Source organism: Aythya marila (genome assembly GCF_965140915.1).
Source record: "Aythya marila genome assembly, chromosome: 1".
Classification (NCBI taxonomy): domain Eukaryota; kingdom Metazoa; phylum Chordata; class Aves; order Anseriformes; family Anatidae; genus Aythya; species Aythya marila.
Genome location: NC_139042.1, coordinates 111,554,298 through 111,571,478, shown reverse-complemented (window position 1 = coordinate 111,571,478; position 17,181 = coordinate 111,554,298). Strand labels below are relative to the sequence as shown.

General features: G+C 44.1%; 2 protein-coding genes across 5 annotated transcripts in view; both read left to right on the top strand.

Moving 5' to 3' along the window:
- Positions 1-17,181, top strand: part of EPHA6 (EPH receptor A6) — a 519,909-nt gene that overhangs the window by 144,295 nt on the left and 358,433 nt on the right. The gene's annotated exons all lie outside the window — the stretch shown is intronic.
- LOC309891744 (inositol 1,4,5-trisphosphate receptor-interacting protein-like 1) lies at positions 9,929-11,565 on the top strand (the record flags this gene model as incomplete). Its single annotated transcript, XM_082784570.1, has 2 exons — positions 9,929-10,108; positions 10,747-11,565. The coding sequence occupies 2 exons, from the start codon at positions 9,929-9,931 to the stop codon at positions 11,563-11,565; spliced, it is 999 nt and encodes a 332-aa protein (XP_082640696.1).

Sequence of the window (17,181 nt, the reverse complement as noted above, 5' to 3'; positions counted from 1 at the left end):
ACATGCTAACAATGAATGTTTAGTTATTTGGTATCTAGTTATTATATAATAACTTATGTATGTGAAACATCTTAATTTTGCTGTGACAGCTTGACGTTATTCCCAGATGTTAAATATTTCAAAGCTTATCTTACATATATTCATAAACAAGATGAAAGTGTTAATTCTAATTAAAATGATGCACAGTTCAGCAGCAGCCCTAATAAAGTCCCTGTGGAACAGTGTGTTTAACAGCAATATTTCTTTTATGTGGAGTCAAAATACAGACTTGAATTTTGCGCAAATGGATCATCGTGGAAAAACTCAGTGGTCAAGATTGGATATAATTTTTCATGTTTTCATAAAATCTTTCAAATATGTAAAGTATTCTGAATACCACGGTCTATGTGTACTGACAGTTTATGCAAGAAAATGGAGAGAAAAATCCAAAACTTGATCAGTATTCCATCAGCCTGATGTATTTATTTCACTTGGTGACTATGATCATAATATATCATTGTCACACTCTGCAATTATTTAACAGCAATATTTGAGAAACCACTTTTTAAAATGCAATTTTTCAGGGACTGTCAGAATTTTAGTCTTGAGTCACTGAGATATCAGAGACTTGAGTAACAAGTAAAGGTGTTAAAATATTTTTGATTTTTTTAAAGTTGGAATAGATATTCTACCACATGTACAAGAAAACATAAAAGAAGTTGCAAAGCTGTGCGAAGTTAGGAGGCATAGAAGACCCTGAGGACAGGCCTGGAGGAATGCCTAAAGATGTGTTTGGCTGATGGTGTTTAGGAGGCCAGTACAAGCAAATCCCAGAGTAGGAGTATGTTTTCTAGTTAAAATCAGAATAGGGGTTCTTCTACTGACAGTAAATGAATAATATATTTGATTACCTCTGCTTGTGCTCCTTTCATTATCATTTTGCATATTTACAATGCATAATTTCTTAGTTATTTAAAATTATATGCATTTTTATTATAATTAACAGGGCACGGCACACCATTCTAGTAAGAGAAATTCTGTGAAGGTCTAGGATTTTAAAATTTCTTTTTCAATTCTCCATAAGTCTGAGTTCTGTTTAAAGGGAAATCCTGGGGTGAAATTTAGAGATCAATTTTTTTTTCCTTTTATGCTGTGCATTTTAGAATGCCTTTTTTTAAGAATCATGAATTATACTGATGGTGAAAGTATTTAAAAAAAAAAAAAAAAAAACTCATTTGAGTGGTTTGTCATTATCTTTAATAAGAAAAAAAGTGTAATTACCTTGCCACAACTATGGAAGATACTGTCGTGGTTTAACCTGACCGGCAGCTAAACACCACGCAGCCGTTCGCTCACCCTCCCCCCTCCCTCTCTGGGACGGGGGAGAGAAATGGAAAGTGAAGCCCGTGAGTTGAGATAAAGACAGTTTAATAAGACAGGAAAAAAAAAATAACAAAAATAATAATAACAATAATAATAATGATGATACAATGGTGATAATACGAAAGTAATAATAGTATGTACAAACAAGTGATGCACAATGCAATTGCTCACCACCCGCTGACCGATGCCCAGCCTAACCCCGAGCAGTCCGGCCCCCTCCCCCCGGCTAGCCACCCCTATATATTGTTTAGCATGACGTCAGATGGTATGGAATACCCCTTTGGCTAGTTTGGGTCACCTGTCCTGGGTCTGTCCCCTCCCAGCTCTTACTGCACCCCCCAGCCTGCCCGTTGGCAGGACAGAGCAAAGGCTGAGATGTCCTTGGCTTAGTATAAGCACTGCTCTGCAACAATTAAAGCATCGGGGTGTTATCAGCACTCTTCTCATTCTAAGCCAAAACACAGCATTCCACCAGCTACTAGGAAGAAAATTAATTCTGTGCTAACTGAAACCAGGACATCTATCCACCCCTTATTCCATACCATTTATGTCATGCTCAGGTTACACTCTTTTCCATACATTCTAATTAGTCACCTATAGTAATCATGGTAGTGATAACATACAGTATAATATACTATTTAACATGGTGCAATTCAGTTCATGGGCTATTCTCACCCAGTATTAAATCTCCTTGAGGTACACACCGGACCTCTCCGTTCTTTTGCATCACCCACCAAGTATATCCAGGTCCCTGAGCGAAAACAATTCCACGAATAGGTTTGCCTTTTCCTGAGGCAGGAGTAGCCCAGACTGTTTTACCCAGCATATTTTTTACATGCACTACAGGAACTTTATCCCCATCTACAGTACGTAACAGGTTTGATTGGGCAGGTCCAGCTCGGTTGGTAGATCCCCTAGTATTGACTAACCAGGTGGCCTTTGCCAAATGCGTATCCCAGTTTTTGAACGTCCCAGCGCCCATTGCTTTCAAGGTAGTCTTTAACAGGCCATTGTATCGTTCAACTTTCCCGGAGGCTGGTGCATGATAGGGGATGTGATACACCCATTCAATACCATGTTCTTTGGCCCAAGTGTCTATAAGGTTGTTTCGGAAGTGAGTCCCATTGTCTGATTCTATTCTTTCTGGGGTGCCATGTCGCCATAGGACTTGCTTTTCAAGGCCCAGGATGGTGTTCCGGGCGGTAGCATGAGGCACAGGATATGTTTCCAGCCATCCGGTGGTTGCTTCCACCATTGTAAGTACGTGGCGCTTGCCATTGCGAGTTTGAGGGAGTGTGATGTAATCAATCTGCCAGGCCTCTCCATATTTATATTTCAGCCATCGTCCTCCATACCAAAGAGGCTTTGACCGTTTGGCTTGCTTGATTGCAGCACATGTTTCACAGTCATGAATAACCTGTGCTATAGCGTCCATGGTCAAGTCCACCCCTCGATCACGAGCCCATCTGTATGTTGCATCTCTACCTTGATGGCCTGAGGTGTCATGGGCCCATCGGGCTATAAATAATTCACCTTTATGCTGCCAATCCAGGTCCACCTGAGCTACTTCAATCTTAGCAGCCTGATCCACCTGCTGGTTGTTTTGATGTTCTTCAGTAGCCCGATTCTTGGGCACATGAGCATCTACGTGGCGTACTTTCACAGCCAGGTTCTCTACCCGAGCAGCAATATCTTGCCACAATGCAGCAGCCCAGATAGGTTTGCCCCTACGCTGCCAGTTGTTTTGCTTCCATTGCTGTAACCATCCCCACAGGGCATTTGCTACCATCCATGAATCGGTGTAGAGATAGAGAACTGGCCATTTTTCTCGTTCAGCAATGTCTAAAGCCAGCTGAATGGCTTTCACTTCTGCAAACTGACTCGATTCACCTTCTCCCTCAGCAGCTTCTGCAACTCGTCGCGTAGGACTCCATACAGCAGCCTTCCATCTCCGATGCTTCCCCACAATACGACAGGACCCATCAGTGAACAGGGCATATTTCTTTTCATTCTCTGGCAACTGGTTGTACAGTGGGGCTTCTTCAGCACGACCCACCTCCTCCTCTGATGATATCTTATCGTCTCATAAGCCATTGCTATAACACTTAGTACCATAATGGTCTGAAACCAGGGCCCGGAGAGGAGAAACAACACTACAGAGAGCAAATACGGAAAATAATGTACTATAATACTCAATTTGGAAAACAGGCGCAGCAGAGTTGTGATTAAAGCAATCAGCATCATGACAAGTGACTATTAAGCAGGTCTAATCCTTCCACCAATTTTAGTTTAACACACTCTGATCAGATCTGCCGTTATCTCAACCTTTCGGGCCCCACGTTGGGCGCCAGATTATAATATTTTTGATTTGATCAGGTTCATAAATGTTAAAAATGACTTTCCTGTGTGAAAGTTCCTGATTTAATTGAGAAGTCCCAAAATAAATTACTGTGTTTAACTGAAAAACAGCAGAGGGAAAAGAAGCCTGTTTAAATTTGTGATGTTCATAAGGAAATGGCCACCATGTTGATGAAGTCCAATTAAAGAGATTTGTTGATGAACTGCCTGAGATCTCTGGATGGCTCCTGGTCATTTGTTGGAAGCCTAGCCAATGATGCGAAGTTTCACTAGGTTTGGTGACTGGCTCAAAGTCACTGAAAACTTGTGTGTTTTTTTTTTTTTTAAGCATATATGTTCATATGTATGAATGGGATGTGCTAATGCTAGTGCAAAATGCAGATCAGTGTTCTCTGCATATTCTAGACCTTTACAAGACTTTTAAACTATTGCTGCTCTTCCACTATTAGATGGATGCCATTCTCTTCCTTTAATGTCTCAGCAACCTGATTTATTAGCTATTCTGTCCAAAGTTAACTACCACAAACTTCTACAGTCATGTCTGTTCTTATTGACAATTTCATAATAAAAAGCACAAGAGGAGGGAGAAAAATAGTCACGGTTGTTGTAGCCAAATGATTGATTCAGATAAACTTGAAATTCATAGAACTATGCGAAACTCATCCTCTTTGGTAAGGCATAGTCTGAATGAGATACAGCAGCCCTACCTAGAAATGAAAAACTCTCACACACAAGCTGAGGATTTTCCTTCTTGAAAAAAGGGAGGAGATAAAAGCTTACTAGTTTTTTATAGCTGGAACTGTTGTGAAGGACAGCAACAGAGCACTAAAGAGCAGAGCAGACCACTAAAGCAGCATATTGGCCTCTCTTGTACAGTCACTTTGTGGTACAATTGGTAGTGATGTTACAGAAAACGGTAAATAATGGTGGTACATGATGGAAAAGGATAATGGGATGAAGTACAGCTCATGATTTGATCATGACTGAAGATGATCCAAGAAATACTTTGAAAAGTATTCTTGGACAATGAGAACCTTTTTCTCTTACCAGTCATCAGCATACAGAGTAGGTAAACAATGAACCCTTAAAGGCTTCTAGAGTACATTAGTATAATGCAAAGATTGGTTATTGATGTTTTAATGGCTTGGGAGCTTAGGTTTTAATCTGGTAGCAGGGGCAAAGGGAGTATTTCTTTCAAGTAAGACATGACCTAAGCTGACAAACAGGTTGTTTCAATGCATTTTTTCTGATCTGTGAGGCTGTTGAGAAATTTCAACAGTAAACCAAAAGCAATGACAATTCCATCTTCCAGAGTTTTTCTGTAAGGCCTCTTTGGATGAGTGTTATAAGGTATGGACAGTTCGGAGTGTGTTCCAGCTGATGAAAGTAGCAAAATCCAACATGACTCCATAGCTGAAATTAAGAGACGCTAGACATTGTCATACTGTGGGATTAGTTTGCTATGGCAGCAAGAACTTACCTATGTGTATACTCAAGAGAAGCCAGGTACTGATGTGCATGCCATCTTTAATAAACCTGTGTTTTAGAGTGTGGTTTCTGTGTGTGTGTTTGCACAGAATGAGAGTCATGTGGCTTCATTCTTCCTGCTGATCAGTCTAGCAACCTTCATTTTGGCCTCTTCCGTCATTGGATCCAGTTTTCTAATGCTGTAATTGGGATGACCCTAAGGATAAGTCTACGTTATTTAGCTGGGCTCTTTTTACTATTTGCACACAACTCAAATTTTAGTATCAGGCCATTTCATTGGTAGCAGATCTCAGTTAAGTACCAGCTAGTTCAATTTTTTTTTTTTAGTTGTCGTTATTTGGGTGGGGGGAGGGATGGTGTGATGATGCATTTTAAGTATTGTGATTCCTTTCCTTTAGTTCCAAAAGGAAAATAGTGGATAATATTCATTAAGGCTGTGTAATTTAGAATCAAGTCAATGGTTAAGTAAAAGTTAATACACAATTGTAAATACAATCAGAAAAAAAGTCGTCAACTTTTTTATTTCTCTTAAAATACTTGTGTAGGCTCAGATTAGAGGGGAGACAACACTTACAGGGATCCGCAGGTACAACCACCTTCATAATTCACCATTAGTGTGACTTAATACTCATGCAGCAGTTCTTCATTCAGTTGGTATGGTGTTTGCTTTTTTTTTTTTTTTAATAAGCAATATAGGAAGGAAAACGGTAGGAAAAAAATGTATTCTAACAGCTCAGGCTGCTTTATACTAGTGTTTTGACATTTACATTCAAATGTATTACCATGACATTTTAAAAATTAGAACTTACTTTGATATGTTTAAATAAAAAAAATCATAATATAAAATTCTGTGTTGAGAGAAACTTTGCATAAACTGAATTCTTCTGCTAAGGAAATAGGTGGCCTCACTAAATGAGAATAAACTTTAAAACAGTCCACTCATCTTCCAGGTAGCTGAAGTAATAGTGAATATGTAATCACAATATAAATCAAATCTGCAAATAATTGTAGGATTACTCTCTATGGGCATATTCTTTTTTTCCCAAAATGTAGGTCACGTTAATCACTGTAGCCTGCAATTGCCTACAGAAAAAATATTTTTTTTTCCAGTAAGCGTAAAGTGGTGCTTGCAAGCGGTCTCTTGATAAAATGGCATAGCCTTCATAAAATATATTACCTAGTCTAATGATCCAGAACTATACATGTTCTAAAAGGTGACATGAAGATTGCTCTTCCCCCATAAATGTTGAATGCAAGTAAGTTTCTTTGTGGCAATATGGCAAGGATAAAAGATCTAAAGGGGCAGCATTTTCAGACCCTACCACTCCTGTAGCAGTGCCTGGATAGATGGCTCTAGTTTGGAACATGTCTCCTGGCCATAAGTTTGGGAAGGCTGTACCCACCCAGCAGCAGTGAATGCTTCTCCCACCCCTCTCTGTGGGACAGTGCCAGTAGAGGCTCGGGCTAGGGCTGACTGATGGGAGATGCTCCACAGTGGATGGTGTCTTGCTATGTTCTTGTCCAGGTGTCTTTGCTAGCAGCTTAACAAGGCACTAGCTGGGGTTTTGGGCTGGAATCAATGTATTTGGAGAAATTATTCCCCCTGCTCCTCACCATATTGGTGACCATAAAGAGCTGGCTCCAAGGTCCTTGTTGCCCACTTTCCTGGTGAGCCTGGCTGCCATGGGTGTAGCCACCAATGCCAGGGGCACCCCAAGGAAAAGATCTGCAGATGAGAAGATTCTTTATCTCAAGAAAGGAAGACCTGGAGAGAACTAGCACATGGGATGGCTGACCACAGACCCAGAACGGAGATGGGGATCGAAATTATCTCACAGTGTCCACGCACCTTTTTTTATTTACCAGTCATATTTCTATCACCTCTCCTTACCCGTGCTGCAGTTTTCGAGCTTGTTGTGCAGTTTGGTGACCTGAACTCTCTGCTGGTGTATTCCCTTGCAGACGTTACCAGTTAGCATTGCTGCTCCCCAGATCCCAGTAGGAGAATTGTTAATCACAGTACTAGTTCTTCTACATGCAGTTATTTAGCTGTAGCTAGAAGCTGCTGCATTGTAAACATATCATAAAAACTGCAATCTCCTGATGAGAAAGAAGTATTTTATCTACAGTGTGGAAGCTGTAATTCAAAATACTTTAAAGTTGTTTTCATTTTTTTACATAAGTAATCCTGAACCTTGCAGAAATAAAAATATAATTTGTAAGGCATAGCAAACAATGATAGAATCTACTGAGTCGTAATATTTATAGTTAGGAAAAGAATTGTATATAGTAACAAAAAGATTTTCTTTCAAGAGAAATCTGTGAAACTGCTATCTTTGTTCCTGATTTATGGACTTGCCTACTCTTCAGCGATAAATTAGGTAACCTGAAAGAAATGAAGGTGCAGTAGCTATAAAACAACCGATTGATTTTTGACCAAATCACTGTCTTTGGCAACTTTCAGAGTTGCCTGCATGCAAATAAACATAGTGTACTTACCAATTACCTGTATTGCTTCTCTTGTATTTCATTGGCTCTTTACGCCTGTACCTTACCATCTTTAGCTAAACGTTAATAGTATCACCAAACTAATTTAATGTAAAAATCACCTTGATCAAGGACAAGAGCACAATGAAATTTTTCTGATACTTGAGAAATTAGTAGTAGTAATATCAAAGATATTCCTTTAGTGTTTACTCTTGGCTTCAAGAATTTTCTCCTCATTTCCAACCTAAACCTCCTCTGGCGCAACTTGAACCTATTTCCTCTAGTTGGTCTCACTTCACTGCCGTTTACAACTACAGTGTTTTATTTTGTTCTGGGAGTTGTTTTAAAAAAAAAAAAAAAAAAAAAAAAACTCCCAGAAATGAGTTTGAGGCCCACTGCTAGGCCTCAGTGTACCTGCCAAGGGCCAAGAGGGAGCATCTGCCTGTCCCAGACATCCCCTGGGTGCTGGTGCCTCAGGACTGAGCATATTGGACACGCAAAAGACACTGCTCATCAGGTAGTAGGAATTCCTCTGGAACAGTTTCTCTACAGCCAAACCACAGGTCCCAACCAGGGTCCTGGGCAGCTGCAGAAGATGTTGTATGGAGGCTTGCAACTGGGACAGCTGTTAGCAGCTGGACAGTGACCTCTCAGCCTTTTCAAGGAAGTCCATTCCCTACAGGAGCTTCTGCCTATGCAAATGCCAATAACTTCCTTGTATTAACAAATGCTCTGTCCCTGATGGCCTGTGCAGCACTTTGGGGGGGGGGGAGGGGGAGGACGGAATATGGACATAAGTAACTGAGTGCACTAATGCCATGCAATTAGGAAGCATTTTCCAAAAAAAGAACTGCAGACCAGCTGAAGTTAAAAGTGACCTTTGATGGTCATCTCGTCTGTGTCCCCTGCTCAAGCATGGCCACCCAAAGCAGGCTGCCCAAGATGTGGTAATTACAGGTCTGTCAGCCTCAGCTCAGTGCCAGGGAAAACTATGGAGAAAACTATTTTAGGAGTTACTGAAAAACACTTGAAGGACAACGTGGTCATCAGTCAGAAACAACATAGGTTCATGAGGGGAAAGTCCTGTTGAACGAACTTCATTTCCTTTTACGACAAGGTTTCCCATCTGGTTGACCTAGGGAAGCCAGCTGATGTCACGTTTTTGGATTTCAGCAGATCTTTTGATACTGCTTCACACAGTATCCTACTGGACAAAATGTCCAGCCTACAGCTAGATAAATGCATAGCATGATGGGTGAACAACTGGCTGGAGACTCAGGCTCAAAGGGTTATGGCAAATGGGTTTTAATCAGACTGCTGGCCAGCCCCTAGTGGCATTGCCCAGGGCTCTATTTTTGGTCCAGTTCTCTTCAATGTCTTCATAAATGACTCCGGTGTATGACTTGAAGGTGTTCGAGTAGGTGACACTGAACTGGGAGACGCCGTTGACTCCCTCAAGGGTAGAGAGGCCTTGCAGAGCAACTTGCAGAGCAATCTTGACAGACTAGAGTGCCGGGCAGTTATCAGTTGTATCAAGTTTAACAAGAGCGGGTGCTGGATTCTGCCCCTGGGAAGGGGCAATCCTGAATATTCATGCAGACTGGGGGATGAGAGGCTGGAGAGCAGCCCCACAGAAAAGGAGGTGGGGGTTCTGGTTGATGGCAAAGTGGATAGGAGTCAGCAGTTCTGGGCACCGCGATAGAAGGAGGGTACAAAACAACTAAAGAGTGTCAAAAGGAGGCCAACAAAGATGGTGAAGGGTCTAGAGGGGAAAACTTAGGAGGAGCAGCAGAGGTAACTTGGGTTGTTCAGCTTAGAGAAGGCTGAGGAGCAACCTCATCACTGTCTACAGCTTCCTTTTCACCTTCCTTTTCACCAATGTTGTTTTCACCTTGACAATTTGCTACAAAGACATTCAAGAAATCATATTTATATCAGAACGAGTAAGAGCAAGTATGTTTTGCATCACATATAAAGGGAAGAATAAATTTGTCACTGTTTTAGGGACCTTCTGTGTGACATGGTAAGTCTTCTCATGTCCCAGAGCTGCAAGGACCTTCCCACAAGCTTGCAGGGAGGTGAGGCGAGGGGGATTGGTGTGATGCGGCTGTGGTGCCCTTGACAGTACAAAGGATGAGTCACATGGGGCAGCTGTTATAAGGGCCAGCAGCAGCAGCGCCACCACACTGTGGCCTTGGCCGTCGGTGAGTGCGGATCGCACCTCCTGCAAGCCATGGCTCTCCTGATCTTCCTCGCCGTGGCTGTGCTGGGCATTGCCCAGAAGCCGTGGCTGGTGAACGATCAACTGGATAGAGATGACTGTGAGAGAATGCAGCAGTACACGGAGCAGCTGATTGAGGGCATGACTCAGCTGGTGCAAGAGATGGAGGAGAGGAACCAGCAGCAGAGCTGGGTGGCCCTGGGAGCTCTGCTCTTGTCCTGGTTTCAGTTAGAACGGAATTAATTTTCTTCCTAGTAGCTGGTGGAATGCTGTGTTTTGGCTTAGGATGAGAAGAGTGCTGATAACACCCCGATGTTTTAATTGTTGCAGAGCAGTGCTTATACCAAGCCAAGGACATCTCAGCCTTTTGCTCTGTCCTGCCAACAGGCAGGCTGGGGGTGCAGTAAGAGCTGGGAGGGGACAGACCCAGGACAGGTGACCCAAACTAGCCAAAGGGGTATTCCATACCATCTGACGTCATGCTAAACAATATATAGGGGTGGCTAGCTGGGGGGAGAGGGCCGTACTGCTCGGGGTTAGGCTGGGCATCGGTCAGCGGGTGGTGAGCAATTGCATTGTGCATCACTTGTTTGTACATATTATTATTACTTTCCTATTATCACCATTGTAACATTATTATTATTATTGTTATTATTATTTTGTTATTATTATTTTCCTGTCTTATTAAACTGTCTTTATCTCAACTCACGGGCTTCACTTTCCATTTCTCTCCCCCGTCCCAGAGAGGGAGGGGGGAGGCTGAGCGAACGGCTGCGTGGTATTTAGCTGCCAGCCGGGTTAAACCACGACAGCTCTTCACCGCGTTGAAGCAGTGGCAGTTCTGGGCCTTGGTCGAGCTCCTTGTCCTGGTCTTTGGGCTCTGCCGCTGGCTCAGGAAACGGAGCCGTGAACCAGGCAGCAGCAACAGCGAACACGGCACCTCTACAAGAGAGGAGGAGAACAATGATGATGGCGATGACACAGATGAAGACAGTGACTCTGATGACAGCTGGGATCTGGGCAGAGTTTGGGCGGATAGCACCCAGTGGCCGGCGCCAGGCATGGCTGACAAGTGCCAGATGGTGGAGGAGCTGGTGGAGGAACTTCTTGGTGCCTGCCAAGGACTCTTCGGGAACTGTCTCTTCAACCCACGGCTGCAGCCGGCCATCGGCGAAGGCTGGAGTGCCTGGGAAGGCAACGTCCTGTACCGCCTGCTCGTGCCCCTGAGGCCTCCCCCCGGGCACGCCTTCCACCCGGAGCTGGGTGCCAAGGGGAAGACGCCAGCGAGGAAGCCCGGCCTGCGTGTGGAGCTGGAGTGCGCCTGCGTGAGGGAGCGGCTGGTGGGGGACATGCTGTGCTTCCTCCACCACCCCGAGGATGAGCTGAGGAGAAGACAGGAGCCCAGCCTGCTGCGCACCCTCTGCAGCGGCTCCTACCTGGATGTGGAGAAAACCACCCGCTGGTTCCAGGCCTTGGTGAAAGCAGCCTGGGAGCGTCTGCCGCAGTCGCGCCACTGCCGCCTGACGGTGCTGCCCTCCCGCCGCTCCTGCAAGATCAGGCTGGCCAGCGCCTCCGAGAGCACCCTCTCCATTGAGATCACGCTTGGGGTGCAGATGGACGACTCGGACTCTTTCCTGAGCCTAGAGTAGGCCACGGAAGGCTTCACCAGCAGCACAGCACCACTGCACAGCACCAGTTTCTCCAGCAGCGCAACAGAGACACCTGTCAGCAGCGGGCAGTGACCACCCAGACCCTTGGAGAGACTCCGTTCCATCCAGGAGCTTCAGCCCATGCAGAGGCCAATAAATTGGTCCTACCATCACCCTGCCACCAATAGCGCCCACTAAATCATGCCCCTAAGCACCACATTGAACCTTTCCTTGAACATCCCCAGGGATGGTGACGCCACCACCTCCCTGGGCAACCTGTTCCAGTGCCTCCCTGCTCTGAGACATAATGTGTCCTAATTTCTTAATCCTAATGAATTGTTTCCTTTCCCACACACGCATGAATTGCGGGGAAGCGATTCATGCGTGTGTGTGTGAAGGCGCTCCGGAAGATGGGACAGAAGAAGAGTAAGCCTTCTGGTCCCATGGGTGGGGTAACGTCTGATGTTAGGTTACCCCGGGATTAATGAATAAAAATTGGGAGGATTCCCCTTTTAGGCGGGGAAGGAATAAAGTAAAAATGATACATTATTGTGTTGAAGTTTGGGGTGGTAAACAGATTCGAGGAGACCACCTTTACTGGCCTGTATTTGGGTCTTTTGAAGATTGGGTTTGCCAGGCCCTAAATATTTATGTAAACTCAAAGGAACCTTTTAGTTTGGGAGAAAGTGAATATGCGCATTCGTGGATCAGCTCGGAAATTCGAGCCAATTTATATCCTCTAAAAGAAAAAGGAGGGGATGGGAGGCACAAGAAAAAATGAGAATTAGAGATCCCAGCCCCACTGCCTCCCTATATTCCACCACCCCCACCTGCAGCCCCTCCGACTCCCAGGCTTCCTAATTCGCAACCCCAGGGAGACTCTGATAGCAACTCTGACTCTAGCACGACTCTGACTCTAGCGCTCTGGGACCAGTGACTAGGAATATGTGGCAGTCCCCATTAACTCCGGGGACGTCTGAGATTTTAAGAAAGAGACAGGAGGAGGGGAAACAAGCTTTAATGGCAACTGGCATAACGTTTGCAGCTGCTGAGGAATAATTCTAACTGGAATAATAACTGTATATTGTATATATAAAATCCCGGGCATTTTTGTTAAAGTGTTCTTTTATACATATGTAAATATGTAAATATAAGAACTGCCATTGATGTGTATGTCTAAGGGAACAAAATTTGCCCAGGCATATCATTGGCTCATCAGGTTTAAATGTCCTTAGTGTAATTGTGTACAGGCAGTTAATTTACAGTGGTCTGATTTTACTTGTGTATCTGTATATTGTGGATTTTGGAGGGATTGGGATTGACTAGTGAAGAGCTTCTAGGAAACCGGTGGATTATTAACGACTGTAGATTACAATAGGAAAAGGTCAAAGCAAGGAAATCCCGAGGAAAAGCCCCCTAGGATGTATACTAACACATTGGAGGGATATAGTGGGGTGAGAGGGTACAGAAAGTAAAAGAACTCTTACCAAATATTGTAATCAGTGGTGGCCACTTTATAAACTAGAGGATGGAGAGGAGTGACCCCTAAATGGAACTATTAATTATAACACCATATTACAGTCAATGTTGTTTTTGTAGAGAGAAGGAAAACAGGATGAAATGTTGTATATTGATGTTGTTTCAGCATCTTGGAGGGAAAAGGTATGGAATTAAGTTGGCCCCTGACTGAGCCTTTGATGTCGGCATTAGAAAAGTAAAGGCTAGAGAAAGATAAAGGAAGTGTTAAAAGGTTTGTTGAAAGTGTTAAAGGTATTCGAAGTTGAATGAGCAGGGAAAGAGGATGTGGGAATGTTAATAGTTCTGCCTCAGCCTGAGGCTGAGATCCTAAAATCAGGGATGTTAGCCCTCTGGGGCAAAGGGATCATGATGGGTCCGAGAGAGAGTTGTTATGGAAACAGAAAAGCAGTTAACTCTTAAAATAACCCGAGTTCATGTGCGAGCTCAGATTGCCGATGGGACCGCTCAGGGAACTGTGGACAATTGCATTCCCCTGACCGACCCAACCGAGACCCTAATCATCCCGAAAATTGTGATCAGTTAAGTAAATACTAAAATTTGGTTGAATTGGGAATTGAGAATATTATTCCTAGATACGGAATTATAGAAACAATTGACTCTGACCGAGGCCCTCATTTTGTCTCCAAAGTGTCTCAAGAGACTATGAAAGCTCTAGGAACAAGTTGGGAATACCACACTCCATGGCATCCCCAAAGTGCTGAAAAGGTAGAGCGAATGAATGGTGAAATTAAGAAACAACTAACAAAACTTATGCTGGAAACTAAGGCTTCTTGGGTAAAATGCTTACCTCTTGCACTGTTAAACATATGGACACAGCCCAGAACTGATGTAGGAATTTCTCCTTTTGAAATGCTACATGGTATGCCCTATGACTTGGAATTGCCACTTGATCACCCTCAATTCTAATTATGACTTGGAAAGAGACTTCTTTAACACCACGATGGGGAAGGCCCCTATGTTGTTTTGCTTACCACAGAAACGGCTATTTGAACTGCGGAGAAATGATGGACGCATGCCAGCCGTGTGAAAGGACCAATCTGGGAAGGTAAATGGGAGGCAGCTCCAGGCCCTGATGACTTGAAGCTGACACTAAGGCGGACTCGATAAGTATTGTATATTATCTGTGTATCGTGGGAAGGGAAGGAGGCCCTGTTTCGAAGGCTCCCTAGTAGGTTCCCCTGAAGAACACTGCTGCTGCCAAGAAGAATCGATACCTTGTAGTTCGCTGCAACCAAGCTGACAAGCGAGGCAGAGAAGTGAAAACGGTGGGGGACTGAGGGGCCGACAATTTAAAAACACCCTGGAGAGATGGGCTCCAACCACCTCCTATGATACATGGGAGTCAGTATCACTGTTTTGGTCAACTATGGGTCTGCGCATCCCCACCAGCCTTTTAAATGGAGCTTGATCAGATGGGAGGATCAATTCGTCATCCAGCAAACAACGACAGCGGGCGCTCCCAGTTTCCGCATCACATTATGTGACCTGGTGTCAGTGCAGCCATGCTTTAACTGATCAGGATTTTATTTCTGCCCAAGTTCTAACCCAGGAAAGGTGTACTGTAATTACCCGAATGTGTATTATTGTGCATAGCGGGGGTGTGAAACCGTTGCTACAGACTGGACACTCGGGGCTGGTCGGGATAAATTTTTACAAGTGGGATATGGGCCGCAAGGTAGTAACCGACAAGCAGATCCCTGTTACAGGTGGCGAGGGCATGGTATAGGGTATACAGGAGCCTTCCACGGAAATAAAGAAATTTGCAAGGTTCTCTCTCTGTATATATAACAAACTTGGACGATACTAGCTGGGTACTAGGAAAAATGTGAGGTGTCAGATTTTATGAAGATGGAACAGATAGGGGAGGACTCATACTAATAAAAAAGGAGGATGCTGATAGGCCCCAGGCAGTAGGACCAAATGAGGTATTGTCAGAAAGTGTCCAGGGAATCCAGACTGTGGAAAATACTACAGTGCCAACCCTCGGCAGCCCTACGAGCTCAAGTAAAGCCGAGAATGATAACATAGCTGAGAATAACATATGGGGGGGAGTCATGAATGCCAGCTACCAATTATTAAATAAAACAAACCCAAATGTAACAAAACATTGTTGATTATGCTTTAGTATAAGGCCTTCATATTATGCTATCAGGGATCCTGGGGAGCCCACCCACACAAACGAGAACAACCCTCTACAGTGCAGTTGGGGAAAAGACATAGGGGTAACACTAACACAAGTCAGTGGAGGTGGTAAGTGTGTGGGCACGGTTCCTAGTGGGAAGTGTCACCTATATAATAGCACGGAGAATGGAAAACAGTCAGCCGAGTGGTTAATCCCAGCCAACAACGCTAGGTGGATTTGTTCGTCAGTGGGCGTAACTCCTTGTCTATCACTAAAACTCTTTAATGCGTCTCGTGATTTTTGTATAACAGGTGATAATTATACCAAGGATTCTATACCACCCTGAGGATTATATGTACACCCAGCACACAGTGGCAAGTCGTCATCTGGAAAGACGGGAACCATTCACGGCTCTAAGGCTCTAACTTTGGCCACCCTAATAATCCTGGGAGGAGCTGGAGTGGGGACCAGGGTAGCCTCATTGGTTAAAAAAAATCAAGAATTTACTTCCTTACACATTGCTGTGGACGAGGACCTGACCCAAATTGAACAATCCATCTTGGCCCTGGAAAATCTATCAGGTCACTTTCAGAGGTAGTGTTACAAAATCATAGGGGATTAGATTTGGTATTTTTTAAAACAGGGCGGGCTGTGTGCAGCCCTGAAAAAGGAATGCTATGTGTATGCTGATCACACTGGAGTGGTAAGAGATACAATGGCAAGACCCAGGGAAGGGTTGGGAAAAAAAAAAAAGGAAACGAGAGAATGAAGCCCAACAGAACTGGTATGAATCTTGGTTTAATTATTCACCTTGGCTTACTACTTTATTATCAACAATAACAGGACCTTTGTTGTTATTAATAATAGCACTAACTTTTGGACCATGTATTTTTAATAAATTGATTGCGATTGTAAAGGGATGTTTAGAAGCGGCACATCACATGCCAAATACGAGCTAATAAGTACCAACGAAGGAATTGACGAAACATTAGTTCTCAGTAGCCAGGCATTGCAGATATTCAATGAACAAAATAAGTAACTAAAAGAAAAAGGAGGGATTGTAATACACAATAAATGTTTGTTCATTGTCTTTTGTATTACAAAAACAAGGAGTTCCGTTTGAGGAGCAGGAGTTGCAAAAGCTCCCTGCTGAAGTAAGGAGCTGTATAATACTTGGCTAGACACTATGAAATTTCTTTTGCTTAATGTAACAAAAAAGAGAACCCCCTCCCCTTCTCCTTCTGCATCTCAGTTGCCTCTTTTGTTCAAAGACACTGCTGCAAAGCTCATGTAACCATCTCCTGATAAGTTGCTAAACTAGTGTATCAACATCCTGCCTTCCTGTCTCACGCTGGGCTAACGTGACCAAATAAAAAAAGAAGTTGAACCACAACGCGGAGGAAGACTACGGCCTTCATCTTCACGACCACCAGAGGGACAGAGACAGCACCCTAGCAACAGTGCGCGCAGTCGCAGACTATACCAGGATGTGCTGCGTAATCTCGGAATTACCAAGATATAAAAAGGGACCCTGGCGGGGGTGAGGTGCGTGCCGTTGGCGGAGCCGAGACTCCCCGGCCGCCCAGCGCTGTTTTGCTTGCTGTTGCTTACTCAATAAATTCCTTTCTATTATTAATGCAATGCTCTCTGAAAATTAATTAAGGGGGCAACTTATAACAGAGGAGAACAACGATGATGGCAATGACACAGATGAAGACAGTGACTCTGATGACAGCTGGGATCTGGGCAGAGTTTGGGTGGATAGCACCCAGTGGCCGGCGCCAGGCATGGCTGACAAGTGCCAGATGGTGGAGGAGCTGGTGGAGGAACTTCTTGGTGCCTGCCGAGGACTCTCCGGGAACTGTCTCTTCAACCCACGGCTGCAGCCGGCCATCGGCATAGGCTGCCTCTACGAAGGCTGGAGTGCCTGGGAAGGCAACGTCCTGTACCGCCTG